Genomic DNA, 20,957 nt, shown 5'->3' on the forward strand with positions numbered 1-20,957 from the left:
TTCACTATTTCCCCTCCTCCTTCCCCACATGCCACTCAAAGAGAGCAGATGCCTGTCTTCCACCTAGCTGTTCCTGCTCCTCAATGTCACCTTGCTCAAGGCATCATTCTTCTTCCCCTCTCCCTGTCTCCTTCCTCACCCTCCATGACAGAGTCCCACAACAGCCTGAACAGTTGCCCTCCATGGCACCAAGTCCACAGACAGCCTCTCAGGAGTCTCACTTTGAGAGCAAGCTCTCTGTAAGAGGTGTGACACCAGCCACAGGGTATTTGGAGCAGAGTTGGAAGGGGAGCACAGTTATTTTAATCCCAATGTTCAGTTACTGCACAATGACATTTCTTTCTTTCTTCTTCAAAAGACACAGGACAAAATTCTAGCTTTGGGCTAACTCTGTGACCTACTCACTAATGGCGACACTGCTGTGCAAGTGACCCCTCAAAGGCAGAAGTCTGTCAGTAGATATGGACCATGCTGGCAGCATTCAACTTTGGTATTAATATGGGCAAGGCAATAAGTGGTTTGTGTCCAGGATTAATGGTTAACAAGGAACAGGATAAAATAAATGAGCAACATGCCAACACATACTTTTGTTTTCATCTTCTCTTTTACATCCATCATTTCATGGCATCCAGGCAAAAGGTTTCTCCAGTGTGATTAAAACATTGCTTCATGGGACCCAAACGAGCTCTTAACTGTGTGAGTCTGAAGCATCAGGTATGCAGATATCCACCAGGTCTTGGCTGACACACTGCTCTTTCTAAGGTTCCTTTAGCAGCTTACAGAGACCCTCCCACAGCCTCCATCAGTTTGGCCAGCCCTCTGCCAAACCCATCAGGTGCACTGCTCTGAGCATGGTCACAGAATCTGCTCAGTGGTTTTTAGCACCTTTAACAGAGGTGACTTCCACAAGCTGCACTGATTGCACTGAACTCTCCTGCTCACAAGAGGTACCAGTTCACTCTGAGGAAGAGCTAATGTGCTGCACTAACTTCCATCTTCACAGTGAGCCACAGGAACAGAGAAGAGTCCTGTGTCTTACAGGCACAGGATGGGTTAAAGACTTTGGAGTACAAACCAAGGAATCACAGGTACCAACAGGCTGCTGATTGGAAGGATTTGCTCACCCACACTTCAACCTGAACAGCAGTATTAAGAATGGATGTGCTAGATAGGACTAACAGTACTTACAGCCCAAGGGGCTACACCAACCTCCTGGAGACCATATCTCCTTCCACTCACAATTTCACACTGCCAGTGAATGATCTACCGCACCATGTCACAAAAATCCATGGTTTAAAAAGGCATCGAGAAATAGAGAATCCATCATTTCCCTGAATAACTTCCAGTAGTCAATCACAAAAAAAACCCAAAAAACACCAAAAAACCCAAACTCAGGCATTTCATTTCAGTCCATGTGGACTTATTTCACAGCCATCTATTTGTATTATGCATGTCTCTTACTATGTCAATTTTTTCCTCTAAGTGAATAATTGAGAATAGTCCCCTTTCAGCCTCTTTTCAGTAAGCTAAACAGATGGATTTTGCTTCATCTTCAGTTTGCAAAATGTTTCAGTAGCTCCTGTCTCCATCCTTTTCTCAGTTTTTAAACTAAAGCCACTGTTTTGAGGTTCATTTTCCTGAACGCTGCTGGGTATAGACACAGCAAACTGTACCAGTGACTACCTCACTCTTTACATCCACATCATCCCCTGGGTCAAGCAGGACACCGTGAACCTTTGCTGAATTACCTGCCCACTGTTTCCCCAATATTGCTCTCTAAGCCATTTCTTTCCAAACATCAGACTTGATGTAGAAGGCCAGAGCTTTCAGGACTGAGATTCATAACCCTGCAGTTGGGTCATTAAGGGCCCATTGCATTGGCAGCAATCCAAGTTAGGAAAAGACCCAAAGCGCTCCACAAGACTGTCAGTAGCATTAATTTTATTTACCACCCTGTCAGTCTACGGGTCATCAACAATTTCATATCAATTCCCACATCACTGATGAAATGTTGATCATCACCAGTCCTCTTACACATCCCCACGGACCCCATTTAATTAGGATTCACTATCAACAATGCCAAGACTTGTCAGTGAATTCAAGAGTCGCTGAAGAGACCTCCTGTCCCCTGATGTTCTTTCATCATAAACCATAAAGCAGATTAGGGAACTCTGCATGTAATATATTTAGTAAGTGCTCTACAGCCATTGCAGAGCACTGGTGTTTTGGAGGAGGTTCTCATCTTCAGAAAGGAAGGGGCACTGAATCAGGCTCTCGTGCAATCAGTGCCTAACAGCTGGCTTGAATACATTAGAGCAATAAACTTATTTCTAACAATCAATCCATTTCTAGTCTCAAAAACCCAAAAGCATCTACCTTCAGCAGAATTTGGTTTTCATTGTTCATTTTTAAGTAATGCCAGATAGAGACAGGAATAACTGATATCTTTCAGTAGGATCAGCTCAAATTGACTCAAGAAAAAGCAATGACCAACCAGCTCCCTGTTCTCTCATTCCCTGTATAGCTGCCCTTTCCCCATCTGCTGGAGACTTCCTACCACCCCAAGGTCCTTCCAGCCACCTCTCCCAATATTTCCTTGGGTTTTTTACTATTACTAGATGCTTAATTTCATAACTCCATCCACTCTGTATCAATCAGGCACCTGGGAGGTATTTTGTGTGTCATGTATGGTGCAACACCCTCACACTTTACTTCCTCAAATTCCCCATGAAATATTTATTCTTTTTTTTCCTGTATCTGTTTTGGAAGGTGAAATAACTGAGACCCTATACTCTTACTGAAATTTTGAGTATTTTGAGAAATTTCTTCTTGCCTTCTTATATTCATATTGTTTTCCCCAACTTTTTTGTTGTACCACCATCAACTGCCACCTAGTTTTTATTCATATGACTTTTTAAATTACCTCCTAGGTTCATGACATCTTAGCAGATATTATATCCTTTCTGTGCTCTATAATATGAGCATATTTTTGCCAATTGCTACAAAATTCTCAGTTACAGATAATATTACTCAATTCCACATATCTTCCCTCCCTTTCCTCTTCCCTCTTCAAGAAACCTGTTTCCTACCAGGCAGGAGTTAAACGTTCCACAAAGCTGAGCTGAGATTCAAAAGACACTCAGATTTGAGAGGCATCTACAGGAATTCTCTGTGTCACAGACAGTCCATGAACAGTCATTCCTTTCGGTGGCAGAAACAATTTCTTGCTCTTATACCTTTTAAGAGGTTTCTAGCTGTAGATAACTGTCAAACATATTCCTCTCCTCATCAGTCTTATTTAGTTCAGCATGCAACAGCCAGCAGGGAGCAGACAAGACACTACTGGTAGGAGAGAAGGCAGACATGATCCTTGCAAAGCCCTTTTTATCTGTAGATCACAGTACCATCATCCTTATGTAATTTAAGGGGTAACTTGCTCAGTGGAACAAATGCCCCAGGGCAGAACACAGGCCTTTCATGGCAGAGCCAGTTTGTGCACAATCTCTGCTGCCTTAATTTGCAAATGCCACTACAGCCTCACAAGTGCCTTGTGATGCATCCTAGCCCTTGGGTCTAGGGGAAGAACAGGTACCAAGTTAATAATGCCACCACAAAAAACTGCAGAGGAACAGGAATGCAAGATTCTCAGTCTTGGTCCCAGAATCAGAAAAGATAAAAGAAAAAAAAAGGTCTGAGCAAAGTCAAAAATAGCTCTTTTCAGCTCCCTCCCCCAAAAGCACTTAGGTTTAGTTACTGCATTCAAACAGCAGCCCTTTAATCAAGGAGTCCTACTTATTCATGAGGAGAACTGTAGCTAGACAAACCTTTCAAATGCTAGTTCTGCCATCTGGCAGCAGCACTGAGACTTGTTCCCAGACACACACAGAGTACTGTTAATTGCCCTCACGTGGAATTCCAAGGCACTGCAATTGTTCTGGCATTTAAAACCTCCATGGGCTCCAGATGTGGATTTTATTTGTGTCTTTGTGGAGAAAAAGGTACTACTAATTACCAAATGTTTCATGTCCCCCTCCCAATATTTTTCATTTTGCTCTCCCCAGCTATTTCTGTTGCCTTCTACAGCACCAACAGCAAAAAAAGCAGATTGTGTAGGCCCACAGATAAGTACCTTAAAGAATTCATACCAGGGAAGAAGGCATGTCACATTTCTCTTGATTTCCCTGCCCCTGGGGATTTGATGCTCTGAGCAGCTGCCCAGCGGGGAAGAAAGATGATCTGGGGGATTTCTTTGTTGGCTTTTCTTTTTTTAAATTAATTTCTAATCATAATGGAAAGGTCATAGACATAACCTCTCTACCAAAAGTGGACTTTGCATTCCTGAAGTGATACATGCAAGGAAAAAGAGGAATAAAATTATTTGAAGAGACTTACATTTTGCTTCAGACAGATTCTGGTTAGGTGACCAGACCAGCATGCCGAGATTCTCTCTCTCCTGACTTCTCCTTGCAAGTTTGGCTTAAGAGAAAACAGATACAAACCAAGTTACAGAGAAAGTAATTTCAGATGCAAAATGGATACAAAAGCGACTTATCACACATCTGCAGCTTTTAATCAAGATACAAAACCCATCCACAGAGTTAAAACCTCATCTTCCCATTCAGACCTGAGGCTTTTCCTTGTTTCTTCAATGCATCATCCTCTATATAACATGACAGATACCGCACACTCACTCTTTCCTGCAGTGCACTAAGCAGCATACGTTAGATCTAAATTAAAAGTTAATTAATGTTTCTCTTCCAGCATACTTGATTATTTTTCTTCCAGCCATCGTTAAATGAAAAAGGGAGGAGCTAGGCTCAGGCAGCAGGCTCCAAGCCCTGGACATCATGAGGCTACACTGTGCAGCTACAGAGTCACAAAATATATCGAGTTCGAAGGGATCCACAAGGATCATTGAGACCCTGCACAGGACCACCCTCACGAGTCATACTATGCACTCAAGAGTATTGTCCAAACATTTCTTGAACTCTGCCAGGCTTGGTGCTGTGGCCACTTCCCTGAGGAGCCTGTTCCAGTGCCCAATCACCCTCTGGGTAAAGAACCTCTTTCTCAGATCCAACCTAAACCTCCCCTGACACAACTTCAGGCCATTCCCTCCGGTCCTGTCACTGGTCACCACAGAGATCAGTGCCTGCCCCTCCTCTTCCCCTCACCAGGAAGTTCTAACTGTGATGAAGTCTCCCCTCAGCCTCTTCTTCTCCACGCTTAACAGATCGAGTGACCTCAGCCCCTCCCCTCATACAGCTTCCCCTCAAGGCCCTTCACCATCTTCACTGCCCTCCTTTGGACACTCTCTAATAACTTTATATCTTTCTTCTACTGCGATGACCAAAACTGCATGAACACTCCAGGGTACACACATGCACAAACCTCTCAGATTTCACTTCTGAGCACCTCCTGCCCTGCCCCAGCAGCCCTCCTACGCCTCCATCCCTCATAGTCAGGAATGCCCACCAAGGCGACACTCAGTTCCCCCCCGGTCAGGATCAGGTCCTCTTCTCAACTACTCCAGAGGAACCTGTGTGCACTCACACCCACACTGCGTACACACACCCATGCTCAGAAAGCAAGTCAGATTTTAACCAGCTTAACACCTGGCTGACACGAGACCTCTGAAAGTCTCAAGTGAAGATCCACAGCTGCACACAGTTTCAAAAAGCAACCTCAAACTAAGGTATGTTTCACGAATGAGCTCTTGTGAATCTGCTGATGTTTGGTCACAAGAAGTCAAAAAGAGGAGGAGGAGGAGGAAGAAGAGGATGAGAAGAGAAAGAAACTCGCTCTGTTGAGTCAGCACAGCCAGCTCAACCACCCGCCCTGGCAGGGAGAAACTTGCAGGTCTTGTTATGAATGAGTGCCTGCAGTAATACTTCCACTACAAAACATCACATAACGCTCAAGTTTTATGCAATATTTCAACACAATTTTCTCTGCACTGTGCAATTAGGCATATAACCACCACTTCATAATGCATTAAAACAGGTCAGAAAAGACCTAGTAACACAAAATTACATTACAGTGCTACAAACAGTCATGGCTTGACTACTGTTTTTAACCTGAAATCTGCTCAACTAAGAACAGTCACGGTTTAGACGACAATAATATTTTAACATTAAATTTAAAGTACAAATATCACGTACTAAAAACAACCAGCTGCCAGCAACATATTTACACTGAACTAACAGGTTTTTTCATGTCAAACACCATGATTATCTTTCACACAGTTTGTTGGGTTTTTTTAAATAAGGTTAGCAACTGCACATACAAGATATTTTGCAGGCTGTGCATATTCATTATTTTCTACACTAGGCAAAAAAAGGAGTGAGACAAGAGCCTCTGGTGGCAAGAGATGGGAGGTGGACATCAAGTCTGTACACAGAACACAAAGGATGTCTGAAATTAAAATTACAAGTCCTGAAACACTGGGCATTAAATTTTACACTTTCCCTCTTATTTCAAGTCTCAGTCAGGAATGTAAAGAGAGGCAACCTTAAACTTCCCCTTTTGTCAGCCAGGCTTTACCACAGTCTCACTCGCTGAACTGGGAAATCCACCTAACTCAGGAAAAGGAAAAAGTTTCCTCCTAGTTTCACAGGGTGAACCTCCTCTCCTCTCTGATAGCCAGGCACACGTCCCAGCCGGGCTGTCCTGTCAGGAGCAGAGCACCGCTAACGCAGCTCACCCACAGTAAGACGGGTGAAGCTTCACCTCCCACGGTTAAAACCCCAAGGTACGCTTTGAGGTATTGCAGAGGGAGCGCCACAGCCTTCCTGGCTGTGACCTGCAGCAGCCCTGGGAGGTGACAACCAGCGCAGGAACTGCAGGACCTCATGGCACCCATGGGGTTGGTGAAATGTGTTCCTCGTCTCCCACCACGGCTCCCCCACATGCACCCAAATGCCTTGGGTTAGGAGCTGCCTCCTTCCAGTCACACATCCCCTCCATGGGCCTCATACCCAGAATGGGAGCCTTTGTGCCACCCTCAGGACCTCTTCTGTCCAGTTCCCACAGCCCAGCTTCTTTCTCTCTGCCTCCCTCCAGCCCCTTGGTAGAACAACCAGCCAAGTTTTGCTGCACTTGCGAATAGGTGTGAAGCAGCACCTCCAGTATTCCCAAAATGTTATCTCCTGCTGTCTCTCCACTCAAACCCACACCTATCCACCCTCAGGCCTCATTCTTTGAGAGATGTAGAGGCCAGTGCAAAGCACACAGAACAGTTAGGTCAAAACTCATGCTTCTCTGCAAAGGACTGAAGCACCTAAAGGCCAACACACATAGAAGGTTGGAGGGTAGGCATGTTCCTTAAACATCCACAGAGGCTGAGATTCCCTCCTTAACATCCGAGATGCTGGCCACCCAACTCCTTCACTTTCTAGCACCACTCCCTCCCTAACACCCCTTCTCAAGCCCAAAGCCCCCATATGTATTGTCCCTCACACACAAGGCAGACATGACAGGCATTCTTCCAAGTCCAGTGTCGACCCAATCATAAATACACACAGCATAAGCACTCTTCCTTCATGATGTGCCAAGGAAAAATTTAAGAGCTTGCTCAGAATTTGGAAGCACATTGAAATGATTGCTTCAGAGCAACAGCCATGAGAGCACAAGACAGGTCTTCGAGCAGAGTGGCTGTTACATCCCTTTCCTGCACCATTCCAAGCACAGCTGCAAGGCTCACCATCACTGGGAAATTCTTTCCCCTTACTCCTGCTTCAGGACAAAGACCAGGGTGAATACTAACACTCTGCACTTCACTGACAAAGCTAAAAAGATAATTTAATCTGTTATATATCTCATATAAAAATAGCCATGTAAGATGGGCAAGTGTTAGTCTTTTTTTAGGGGAACAGATCAATTTAGGATCAATGGGGTTTGCTTGTTTAAGCAACTGCAGTTAAACCAGTGCAACCCGTGTTTAGAGAAGCTGTACACTGGCAGACAAGATGACCTGACATTTCAGGTAATCCTGCACTTTCATCTAGGCTACCCACCAGATATTTGTAAAGTCTCTGCCACTGCCATTAGTTCCTATCACAGCTGTTGTGGGAGCAAACACTCCAATCACTTTCCCACTGCCAGCTTTCCCATTTGTCCCAAGTCTGTCAGGAATCACAGACACTTCCTCCATCCCCAAGAGAAAGACCATCTACTACAAGCAGCACCCCCTGAGTTTTGTTTCACTGTCAGAATTCACATGGAATGCAAACTCCCGCTGCTTCTACCCAAACAGAAAAGTGCAGCCCCAACCAGGCACAGTATTGTGTTGCTTTTTCCACAGCAGCTCCCATCCCTTTCTCTTCTCTCACCTCTAGAATATACCCCTACTCCACAGACTATACACTAAAACATAGGAGAGAACCAATCCAGCTTAAAACTCACTTTGTGAAGAAAATGTTATTTTTTTACAGTGGTTTACTGCAAAAGCCCAAACAGTTCTACTGTGCAAGGGAGGAGAGATGAAGCAGGGCAGAACACCCATATATCAGCATCATTCTAAAGGTTGCGGGGGCCTTTCTTTTCCCCCCTGAAACTGTGAGGACACATCTCAACACCAGTGTGTAGAAACACATTGGTTTGCACAGGAGAGAAACAACACCACCACTGAAGTTCCTATCACTTCTGCCCATAGGCCAAAGCTCTCCATCCCTGGGGGCTCCATAAGCTAAGGGACAGGCCTGGCACGTGCAAGACTAGCACCTTGCAGGATGTGAAACCCTGATCCACAGCAGTCAAGGCTCTTCCCCAGCTTTTGGAAAGCTGTTACAAGACTGCCCCACAGAAAAACAAGACAGAGGTTCCAACCAGCAGAAGCAGTCAGTTCAGACACCAAGTGACATCAGGCTGATTTAAAAAACAAAATGTATCTTGTGTCTTTAAAATATGTGTTTTCCCTGCTGTAAAGGTTACTACATGGGGCAGTCTCACTCTCTAGTATCTGTCTGTCCAATTTTCACTTGCATACACAAAGATGTCAGTTCTGCTCTCCCACTACCACCCACAAAGTTTAAAGCCTCAGGGCTAAATCCACCTCAGACCCCACACCTGAGTGATCTCAGCTCACAAAGGAAAAGAACAAAGAGTGAAGTGAAAGCAAAATGATTTTTTGTCAATACCAAAAAAAACCAAATGCCCCCAAAAAAGAAAACAAACCCAGAATCAAAACTCTTCAAATCTACTCCCTCCCAGAGCCAAACTCCTCTGCTGAATTTAGTCCAAATCAGAGAGCAGATGGTCAACTCTGCCAGGACCCTCTGCAGAAACAGAGGAGAAAGGCAGAACTTCCAAGTTCCTTGAAAGAAACTTCTTAAAGGACACCAAGCCCTAAATACCCTTGCAAGTCCCCTGATGTGTCTATTAACTTAAACTCTGGGTCTAGACCCCCTTCCTATACCAAGAAATATGCATTTTATCTCCTCACATCCTCGGCATTCTTCTGCAGATACTGTAACTTCATATTTACTCTTAGGCAAACCAAAGTTGCACCAGTGCTGGAATGAGGACTGTATTAAGAAGCTCAGTGTTGAACATGCCGCAGAGTTTGTCATCATGAATAATGTGGACATGAAACCACAGATCTCTGTTCTGGCTCTCTCCAGAACGTTGCAAGAGAGCCAAGACATGTGCACGTGCCCTGCAGTCTCCTCAGCCACTGCACTCAGTAGAGTTGCTGCAAATGGACCACAAAGCAGGGCTGGAAGAAACAAGGCTGCTTCTCTCCCCACCTCCACCTGGGTGCTGTGAAGCCAGGACACCCAACAGGGAAAGGGAAATGGGCATGTCTCCAAACAAACTACCAAGGGTCACCATGCTGCACACATCAAGTCCCTCCTACAGGTCAGACAGTACCCTCCCCAATTTCAAATTACTCATGGAGTAACTGGCATCAGCACAAAAGGAAACTTGTGCCTGGCAGTAATACCATTCCCTTCAACCCACCTGAATCTTCTTTTGGTGAGATGAACTACAAGCCTCTGAAGAGCTGTGTCAAAAGGCCAAAGGGTGAAGCTTGCACCTCACAGCTTGAATCCATCCTCACCACTTCTGAAGGGAAAGGAGATCCTGCTCAGCCAGCATTTCTCTGCCCTCTTGACACATTCCCTGCCTCTCCTCCTCCCTTCCTATGTTGACTCTGGCATTTATCCCTCCAAGCCAAGCACAATTGCTAAAAGTAACCTAGCAAAATATGAAGCAAACTGCATTTTCCCCAGTTATTAAATCAAATCAGCTGAGAGGGTGCACAGACAGCGGTAGACTCATGTGGGTGGGGGGCTCTGCCTTCACCCACACCACGGTTCAGCAGCACCACTGCAAAAGAGAAGGTGGGAGATTGTTTCCCCTTCCACCACCACCATCTACTTGAGAAACCAAAGCAGGGGATCTACCTGAGCTTTAAAAAAAAAAAAATTAATCCAACAAAAAAGCCAGGTGTTCCTGTTGGCTTTAACTCAATACCAATTCCTAGTTTTCCAGCACATATCCTAAGAGACAAGGAAGGAGAGTAAGGAAGCAGGGACAGCCAGGACACCTCCCTCGGTCACAGCATCACTTTGGTCTGCGCCTTAAGGACCACTGGTGGAACGGACACCACACACAGAGAGCGTGCAGGAAGGCAGAGTCTGTCAGCAAGCAGGAGCACAGTGCTGCCCAGCTCGAGCCTGACCCATCGCGTCTTATTTTCCTTCTCCAAGTTAGAGAAGAAACATGCCAGAATAAACTCAGTAGGAGCCGAGGCCTCTCAGAGAGCCACCAATCACTCTGTTGTCTGTTATTTTGCTTCTGTGCAAGGGAGCGGTGCCAGTTCCCACTTGAGGGACCTGCTCCATCTCACAGCTCTCCCCAAGGATGCTGCATGACCCAGCCACAGCTGTGAGCCATTCAAGCGCTTTGTGCTTTGCTTTTGACACCTGTACTGACCCCTCTGGGAGATGATCCTCACCTTCTGCATATGCCAAGACACTTTCCTCCCCATTCTACCCTGCCCTAGTCAAAATGAGGCTCTGCCAGGAGACCTCCAGCATTTTCCATTCTCCATCCTTTCAATAATCTGTGATGTTTTTGCTGTTTGCACAAGGCATTTCAGAGCTACTGAACCCATCTGGATTTCAAAGCAAAGCACACCTACACATGACTACGCGAGAGCCCTGCAACACACACCAGGAAGAGCGGGACCCTGCTGCTAGTAAGATCCTTTTGTTATTCAGAATTGGGAAAAAGTAACTCAGAAAAGTAGGTACACTGTCAGGTGTACCTTGATACAGATACATACTTCTTACCGTCTCTGGAAAGCAAACAAAAGCCTTAAATCAAAGTTTAAAAAACACTTGCCATAGAACTACAGGGAACTCTTCAGGTACTGATCTTTTGCAAAACAACACGTAAAAAAAGACTTCCAGATCTGAACAATGTCTTTCAAAAAGTTAATAAGGTTTACACAACAACAACCGAAATCCCCAAGGTACAGGATGGCAAGATTTCCACCAACAAAAGCTACTGCTTTACTAACAGCACTTGACAACCGCCCGTTCATTTTTAAATCACACATTGCAGGTTTAAAAAGAAAGAGCAAGAAACATCTCTTCCTTTTAATATGTAACCCTGAGCATTATATATAAAATATGCATTGCATAATATCCAAAGGTGAATAGGTGTTTTTATTGTTTAGGAAGAGCTGGAGCTGCCATATAATAACTTAGCTGCTGAATGCTTCTTCAAGCAGTTTTGAACCAAGTCTAAATGTATTTACTTTTAATGAAGTGAGATTAAACATGTGCTTCCATTCCCAACCCTGCATTTTTAATCAATGCAGACCTTAAATTCATTGCATAGGGTGAAATCCCCTGTTTACTGTACCCATGATGATTGTTAAACGAAATAAGCCAAGGGAGGCGCAGGCTCCCATAGTATAAAAAACTCTCACGGGTTCACTGTTATTACTCAGGCTCACGGTGTAATTGTAAATGCACAGCTGTGATACAATAGCACAACACCTATGTGGCACAAGAGAATTCAAACATAACTGAGAGTCAGAAGAAGAGCTTTTTTCACCTTCCTTTCCCACTGCTGGCACTGGTGTCTCAAGCAGCAACTCAAAGACATTTGAAGAACTTTGCTGCTCATCTCCACTTCCTTCTGCATGTGACTTCTCCCTGAGTCAGCAGATAATGCTTGTGATCCCCTTTCATTCGTGTTTTCCAAGGACTGCCTAGTTGTAGCAGCTGGTACCTCACAGAAATACCATCTTCATACACACTATAGCAGCATTAAATGCAGGAGAACATTTTAGACTGGAATACTAAAAGCTGAGGAACATTTTTTAATTAAAAAGTTATAAATTAAGCAGTAGTTAGCTCTTCCTATACATGACTACACCCGGGCAGCACTATAATCTATATGCAAATAAAGTTCTGAGGGCATTTTTGTATCTGCCTACGGAAACAAAAGTGACTATTTGGGTTTCTGTACAGAGCAGCACCACTGGAAATGCAGGCTGAAGGGTCCTACTGCCTCAAAATAACTGCAGGTACTGTGATACAAAATCCCACAGTATCACACATTACAACAGTGTGCAAAATATTGCTTTAAAAATTACCCGGTTAAAGATTAATCATCCAGCAATGATTACAAAGGTCACTTTGCAGTGATAAAAATTATTACCATTAGAAGAACTGAAAGAGAAAACGAGAAAAAGCATAGATAGCAATACAGTTTCCTTTTATTTAAAGTAATCAAGTTCAATCCCACCCTAAGTTTGAACTCAACGTCTTTGTATTTTTTTTAAACTTTTTAAGAACACATCTGATCCAAGATGCCTTTCCAGTTTCAGAGCTAGCAGCAACACAAAAGCTGTGGCCTACATTTTGCCCATAGCCCAGGCCAGAGCAAACAATAAAGCCAGAACAGATGTTGAGGCCTCGCCTTGTATTTTTTTTTTCCTGAATAATAGGAGTCCGCTCATTCCCTCCTGCAAGCAGGTGGCACCAATGTGCAGCCATAGATGAGGTCTGAATAACTACACGAGCGAACAGCCTTTCAATATACACTCTTAGTGTGTGAAATTTTCTAGGCACACGCAATTCCAACCTGAGCTCTTCGGCAAGTTCTGCACACACAAGCCCTGCGATCCACACATGAGCAGGAAATACATTACCACATCAGAAATATGTCTGTACCCCCACACTTGCTCAGCATGGAGCAGCACACCTCTGCTAATCACAACGGGCTTTTGTCTAGACAGGGCTGGGGTTTTGTACTGAAACGTGGAAGGGTTGGAGTTTGTTTAAAGAGAGAGCTGAGTACAAAATTAAAATGAGAAAATGCACATTTGATCAAGATTTTACAAGAGATCCCGTGTAAGCCTTTTTAAAACACTTGTTTTTTGAAGGAGGAGGGCTGGTAACTACACCAGAGCAATTGTGAATGCACACCCAGAAAGGAGGCAACCAGAACAAAGCCAAAATGTGCAGTGCACACGTCGAGCTGGACCGATGAGGCTCACCCGCCCTCCCAAGCACACTTCTCCCAGCTCCACATTGCAGAGAGCATCCCTTGCCTCCCCAGCTGTGCTTCACAGCCACACCAGCTCCAAAGCTCCACCAGAAGGGCTGGGATGGGACTAGACCCATTCCACCCCACCAGTCAGTATTAACAAAAGCAAACACCACACATGGGGTCTCAGGGGCCCCACACACCCTGTGGATACCAGCCCATAAACCACAGCTCCACACTGGGACCCACATCCTGCCAGTAACCTTGGGAACCCCTGCACACTCACAACCCTACCAGAGGGGGAAAAAAAAAAAAAAAAAATAAATCAATGCAGGACCTTCATGGAGCCACACAGTGAACTATTTTAAAGTTTGTTAAAAATAGGTAAATGTATGCAGTCAGTTCTGAGAGCCAAGCTACAATAAGCAAACTACTGTTGGTTTCTGTTCAGTCTCCCTGAGCACTGCCCCAAGAAGACACTTCCTGCCTTCTTTCCCTGCACGCTGTTTCCCTTCCACTTTCATTCAAGTGACCAAGCAGTCACACAGACATGGCTGCATGTATGCAAGGAAGATCCACATATAGAATTTAATACACACAAAAGAAACAACAATAACACCACACAGTTTCCTCAAGTGCCAGGTCCCGTGCTGCTGACAAATATCTAGACACTGCCAAATCTATTTGAAGTCAAACAGCCTACTAATGAGGAAGCAAAGATAAGCGAACACATCCTCTCTTTCCATCACAGATCTTGATTCTGCTGCCTCCCCTGATCTTTGACAATCAGCAACTCCTACATGCACAGCTCCACATTCATACAGCCTCCCATTTCTTTACTAAGCCAGCCCTCAGCTCTTCCCATCTATTGAATGGGGTTCTCTGTTGTGTTCCCTAAAGAACAAGTGCAGCTGCTTGGGCCCAGTCCTGCCCATTATTCACAGGCAGCACTTAAGAATAACAAGACCAGGACCAGCAGAGAGACTTCCTGAGCCTGGTACTGTATCTGCATCATTGGATTTAATGACCCTTCATGGGAGAAGGGAATAAAAAGAAAAAAAAAAATCCATCAAATAGTCTAATCCTTTTTGAACCCATTTGTAATTTTGGCATCTACAATATCCTGTGGCAGAGTGCTTCAATTTAATTATATGTTTGTTGTCTGAAGGAGAACAAAGAAAGCCCATGCACACACTCCCTTCTCTACTCTGAAGCTGCTACCCAGTCATTTCATTTGGTGGCCCCATTTCCTGCCTTATGAGAAGCAGAGAATAACTGTGCCCTGTTCCTCTCCTCCATGTCTCTTGCTGTTTTACAGATCTTCTGCTACGCTCCTCTTGGTCATCTGCTTTCCAAGCTTAACAGTCTGCGTTTTTCTGCTTCTTCCTCGTGTGGAGATGGGAAGCAAGAATAATTCTTGTACTTTATCTAGTTATCTTACAGCTCTGAGCAGCATGTAAGCATGGGGGAGGGATGAGAACGGGGCACAACCAGAACTGTACACAGTGTTCGAATAGAGGGTTCACCACAGGATTTATAAAACACGCCATAATGAGGTTCTGTTTTGTTCTCGGATGCTTTCATAACAGCTTTTAACAATACACCTGCCTTTTCATTATTATTCTCGAGTTGATAAAAACCCCACTCTGACTCCCCAAGATCTTTATCTGGAAAGGCAACATCTAATTTAGAGACCACTACTGTACACACACAGTTAAGGGCTGTTCCACCCTACCCCCCCCTCAATACTAGTTAGCATGTAAAAAGTGTCACCTGTCACAAGACTAAGAATGGGTTGCCCATTCCCTCCATTCTGCAATGTCTGCACTGCCCCTGTTCACATACTGTCTTTTACTGACAAAAGGACAATCCAACTGTTAGTAGTAAAAATTAGGTGAGAAACAAAAAATAACAAGGTATGTTATTTGAAATAGGAAATACACAAGTGTTGCTTAAATTGGAGAGTGACAAGTGCACAGTGTCTCTTCTCCAACCCCCAGCTGCAGGACACCTCTGGTTTCCCCAGGCTTCTTCTCCCAGGAGAACTAAGTGACACAAGGAGCAAGAAGCCAACAAAAGGTTCTCAGACCTTGCAGCTTCCCCTATTCCCTTTCCTGTTAAATGGCAATGCTGCTTAGAACACCCATCCAAGTAGTTCCCACTCGTCAGCTCCAGCCACCCTTCTCCAGTCCCTGGCAACCCAAACAAGCAGCATTTTACTCATCTTTCCCACACACTAAGGACCAGCTGGCCTGTTTCTAATGCCCAATGCAAGAAGAAAGAAAAAAAGTTAGTCTCAAGTGTTCACTAACCAGAGATTTTTGATATTTTTAGCAACACCCCTCTCCACCCATCAAAAGTTCACAACAGCATCCTTTTGAGATAGCTTAAACTGACTAGTAGAGTAATGAATGCCTAGAAAGCACCAGTGATATAAAATGTAGATTCTTGGTTAACAAAGAATAACTGGTTTATTTTTTCCACCACACTTCAAAAACCCTTGCCAAGAGATAGTCAAGAACAAATCTGACTAATTAGAACTCAGTCTCGAAAGAGTATGAAGATGTGGGCACTTCTCCTCACCCCACATCTCAGGAGATCAGAATACATAAAAAACCAACCAGCTCCATGGGTTACCAACTAAGGTTTTTGGGCAAATGTGTTACTGCTTGGCAAGACTGTACTGTGAGGGGCATGGAGACAGGACACACTGGTGTCCTCATTCAGACACAAGCCCACTCAAAAGGTCAAGTGAGAGAGAAATTCCATGTTACTCTACTCTTGCAGTACCAAATCATTTTACAGTCAAATGAATCAATCAAGCACAGTCAGCTTGCAAAGAGTATAGGTTTGTCATTTTATTATTATTCCTTAAAACCTGGGTCAAACACCAACACTTTCCAAGACCACGAACAGAAAATATCATCATATAACAGTGGCAGACACATCTTTCAAACCCAGCTGGGTGCTTTAAATAGGCTAGACATCCAAGGAAGGTACCACCGTGGCACCTTCCTGCTGGAGGTAGTGCCCTCCAAGAGCAGCAGAATCAGGCCCTGCCAATATGCCCAGGAGAGGTCTCACCTCTGTGCTGAACTCACCTAAACTAACCCGGCCACATCTACCCAAAGCTCGTTTCACAGAGGTTACAAGAGTGGCCTGGCTGCAGAGCTGCAGAGACTGCAGCCTCTGAAAAGGGGGCACAGCTTCTTCTCCCGACGCAGCCATCTCCAGAAGCAGACACCTGTCCTCAGGCCAACGCGAGCGCTCAAGAAGCTTATATATCAAATCCCACCCAGCACTGAGTCATGCACCAATGTGGTGTGCAACTGCAATCAACAGGCTGAGAGCATGCCCAGTTTAACCCACACAAATCCGACTTCTAAACGTCTGTGACAGTTGCATATCCTCCTCTCACCCCCATCCATGACAGCCTTCCAGGTCCTTATCCTCACAGCACCCCTACCAGCAGATGAGAGCTTTTATCAACACACACATGCAAAGCTCTGACTTCCAGGCTTGCAGGGGTTGAGTGAGGTTTCCTGGGTCCCATGCTAGAGCCCAAACTGTGGGTCATCCTTCCTCATCATCCCACTCTCAGAAATGCTGAAATCAAATAGGAAACCATAAATAACACATTTCTAATATTTCAAATCAGATCTTGAAAACTCAGTCTGCTTCCAGTTCTCCTTGGAGATGACTGGTGCATTCATTATCTCACAAATTCCCCAAGGTACAGACAGTCCCTCTCTCCTTCTGTCTGCACAGGGCCCGGCTCAACAGGGTGCTGTAAGGATAATATTCATACCCAAAAACACAGTCAGATTTAACATGCCCTTGAAACGCAGGCAGTTCCTGGATCACAATTTTCCGACAGATTTCACAAGTTAGTTTGTTTTTTTCCCCATTTCTGCCAAACTCAGAGGCACAGTAAGGACTATATTTAAAATGCAGCTAACAATCACAGCAAATCTTAACAGTTTGATTTTAACATTCAACTTTTACTACAAGACTATCCAAAAACAAGTTATCTGGTTTCTCTCCTTCTCCTGCCTTCAAAGAATCTCAGAACTAGTTTGTCTTGCATCTACACTAACAGTTTCAGAGCAAAAACGCAGTATGATAACTACAAGAGAGGCTAAACAATTCATCATTGCTGCACACCAAGCACCGCCCTGCACTCATTCTGCTCTGCTGTTCTCCCTATATTCCCACTTCATGCTGAACATAACTGACCCCAAAAGATGCCAAGTAACAGCAAACCAAGCCCTGGAGAGACAGGCTCTCGGCAATAAGCAGCACCAAGCACACTTGCAGCCCAGAGGAACAAAACAAGGGCAGAGCCCTGCAAAGACGTTGGATTTCCCTGAGCTGCCTCTGCTTTAGGATTACAAACGCTCTTTCTGCAGTGCCAGCATTTGCATACCACAGCATATTTACAAATAAATCAATCGGGACACAAGCCCGGAGGTGAACACGGAGAAGAGGCCGGTAGTACTTGGGGCACCCCGCAGAAAAGCTCGTGGCTTTCTGCTCAGATGCTTCAGGGAAAAGCAAACCGGTTACGACGTATCCACGTCTGGCGCACGATTCCCTTCCCCACCCCGTTTAACAAAGAGGACAGAAGTTTGCAGGCGCAGGGCCTTGCAGGCTCTCAAACGCAACCACCACGTGGCGAGCATCAGGAGCAGAGCTCACACAAAGAGCCGAGAAGCAGCAGGAGACGGGGGAGAGGGCTGGGAAAGCCTCGGCAGCCAGGAGACGGGGGAAGGGGAGACCTAGCCTTGTTCTCCAGCCATCCCCACGAGGAAGCAAGCACAAAGGGGACAGCGAGGCCAAGCAGATAAGGAGAAGCCAGCCGAATGCCAGCCTGGCAGTGCAGATAAACAGAGGAGCCAAGACCGTGCTGGAAGGAGAAGAGTGTGGTTTGGTAGAGAGCTGAGGGAGGAACCCGGCTTGGCACTGCCCCGGGAGGAGAAGGAGGAGCCGCTTCCCGGCGAGGCAGAGGAGGGCAGTTCGCACAGCACTTACCTGCCCTGTAGCACGTCCCCTCTACCGCACCCCTGCGGCACAGCCCTCCCCACACACATACACAGCTACAAAATTAACTTAATTTTACTGTGTTCAGGGCCATTAGTCTTTCCAATTTGAGGAGTAAGATCCTATTCAGCACATAAATGCCTCTTTATTGAGGCTGAAAATTCTTCTGTTTTCTCCAATTTGGGGGGCAGAGGGAATATCTTTCAGGCATAATTCATGCTCAGGGCAAATCATCTCCTCTCTCTTTTCCTTCCAAAAACTATCACCCTTGTGAAAGCAACCAGAGCATCACTGTGTGTGCTAAGCGCCCAGAGGTCTTGTTTTCCCTTCCCACAAATTATAAAATGGGGGAAAAAAATGCAGCTGCCATCCTCTGCCAGCTGTTTGATAGGAATACAGATGTACCTCCCTGCACATCAATTGTGATGCCCCACATTGCTCTGGATAAATTCAAAATATAGCTTCCAAGTTCATTTTCTTTATCCAGTGACTACTGGATAACTCCATAAAAGCAATGAGCAGCTCCCCACAGGGCACCATACTGAGCTCCAGACACCTGAAGAAGTGTCCTCCTACATCCAGTGCTACCACCTTGGCCACTCTGGAACACTGTCTCCATACTATCACCTTCTGACCATCAGTGACCCAAGGTAGTGTCTGGTTCTGCCACCAGGTTGCTTCAACTCCCAACCTCAGCTCCCCAGCTTGTAGAGAAGGGCTCAATGGGGCTTGTACACATCCACACAAGTTTAAAAAAAAAAAGCGCAGCAACAAGAACAAGGCAGCAAGGGAAACAAAACACACAGGGACATAAAGAGGACAGAGAGCCTCAGGGGAGGGACAGTATTTAGAAGAGCAGAGTTATTAGGGACTGAGAAGCTAAACCATGCTAGGGTTGCTGGAGCTTCAAAGGGGGGGGGAATATGTGCAGAGGATCTTGGGAGAACACAACAGCCTTACAGGTGCATATACAGGCGGGAGCAGAGAAGAGCCAAGACATACTGGTACCAGAGAGGACAGCAGACTGTCAAAGAAAACTACAAGGCAAGACAGGTCAGGGAATCCATATCATTTACCTGTAGTGAGGGGCTCTGTCAAGCATTTTGAGACACTTGTATCTTCCTCAGCAGAAAAGCTGTGTATCCTCTTCACTTCTATCCTGGTCTGAATTTCCTTCCCAACTTTCCCAGCACAATGTATTGCATTTACTGAAAGACAACCATTTTCCCTGACAACTGAATTTTCACAGGCTGCTATTTCAATACAAGTTTGTTACTTTAAAGAATAGACTACAAGACCAGTACCATGAAACAGAGAGTAACAACCACTGTTCTTAGTGCAACTGAGCTCTGATCTGCAACAGGGAGCTGCAGGTACTGCTGCAACTCTGTGAATTTGGAAGTCTTGAATCTTCTGTTCTGTGCCACCACTCAAATACAAAATGCTAAGAGTCCAGTTATATCTATGTGAAAAGGAAAGAACAAGTGTCAAAATAACTCAGGGTACATTGACTCCACAGGCTTCTCTTCTTGTCTACCTTCTTGCTCAGAAAATCCCTCAGTCTCACCTCCCCCCTTGCAGACACAGCCCCTCGGCAAGAGCTTTGCACATATTAAACCAATACTTGTTAGAATGGCCAGGGACCCTGCTGAGAGCCTCAGCTCCCTTAAGACAGCTCCAAGTGGTCTGACTTTCTAACGATAAAGCTATTCGTAGTCAGATATTCATGATGCTGGCAGTGATTCTTGGTATAATTACTAATACCTAGACTGAATATATAACGGCAAAGGAGGGAGAGCCAACAGCCTGTAAAAGATACCAAGTTTCACTTAAAAACACTCAAGAGTAAACCAGCTTCACTGAACAACTAAAGCTCTTTTCCTATGGCAGATTCCTGCCATTTACTGTGCAGAACAACAAGAACATCTTACCCTCCTCATTCCTAAGATCCCACCCAAGCAATGCCCACAGAAGGCACTAGCTGGCTGTACTGGGCCCAAATGCAAGACTCCAAGCTCACTCTTGTCAACACATCCCACATCTCCACTTGCAGAGCCCTGTGTGAGGGTATCCAGCTGCAGCACTGACATGCTCACCCTCCCACACCTCCACTGTCCTGCAACAGCTGTTCACTCCTGCAGGAGCAGTGAACATGTGCTGCTGTGCAAGACACAGAAGCAGCAGGGAAATGAGACTCCTTGAAGCCCAAGACAAATCCCATCTTCACTGTCATTCAGCAGGAATACAGTCCAAGCTTTTTCAACAGCTGAATGCTGGATCTTTGCACCCGGGTATTTTTTCTACTATATCCAGCATAAGCTACAAACAGCGGTCCCTTCTGCTCCAGCAAGGCCTGAACATCAGCAATGCTTGCAAGACTTTGGCAGAAGGCAGGGAGACAGAAGCAC

General features: G+C 45.2%; 1 protein-coding gene across 1 annotated transcript in view; it reads right to left on the minus strand.

The window, feature by feature from the left end:
• The window catches only part of RCOR1 (REST corepressor 1), an 84,893-nt gene that overhangs the window by 37,579 nt on the left and 26,357 nt on the right, over window positions 1-20,957 (minus strand). Inside the window, exon 3 of the mRNA XM_051769528.1 lies at window positions 4,393-4,476. Coding sequence (XP_051625488.1) covers window positions 4,393-4,476 — 84 coding nt within the window. The remainder of the gene's footprint in view (window positions 1-4,392; window positions 4,477-20,957) is intronic.

The sequence above is a fragment of the Manacus candei genome, unplaced genomic scaffold (genome assembly GCF_025592945.1).
Source record: "Manacus candei isolate 608988 ecotype Guabito, Panama unplaced genomic scaffold, ASM2559294v1 h1tg000109l, whole genome shotgun sequence".
Taxonomy (NCBI): domain Eukaryota; kingdom Metazoa; phylum Chordata; class Aves; order Passeriformes; family Pipridae; genus Manacus; species Manacus candei.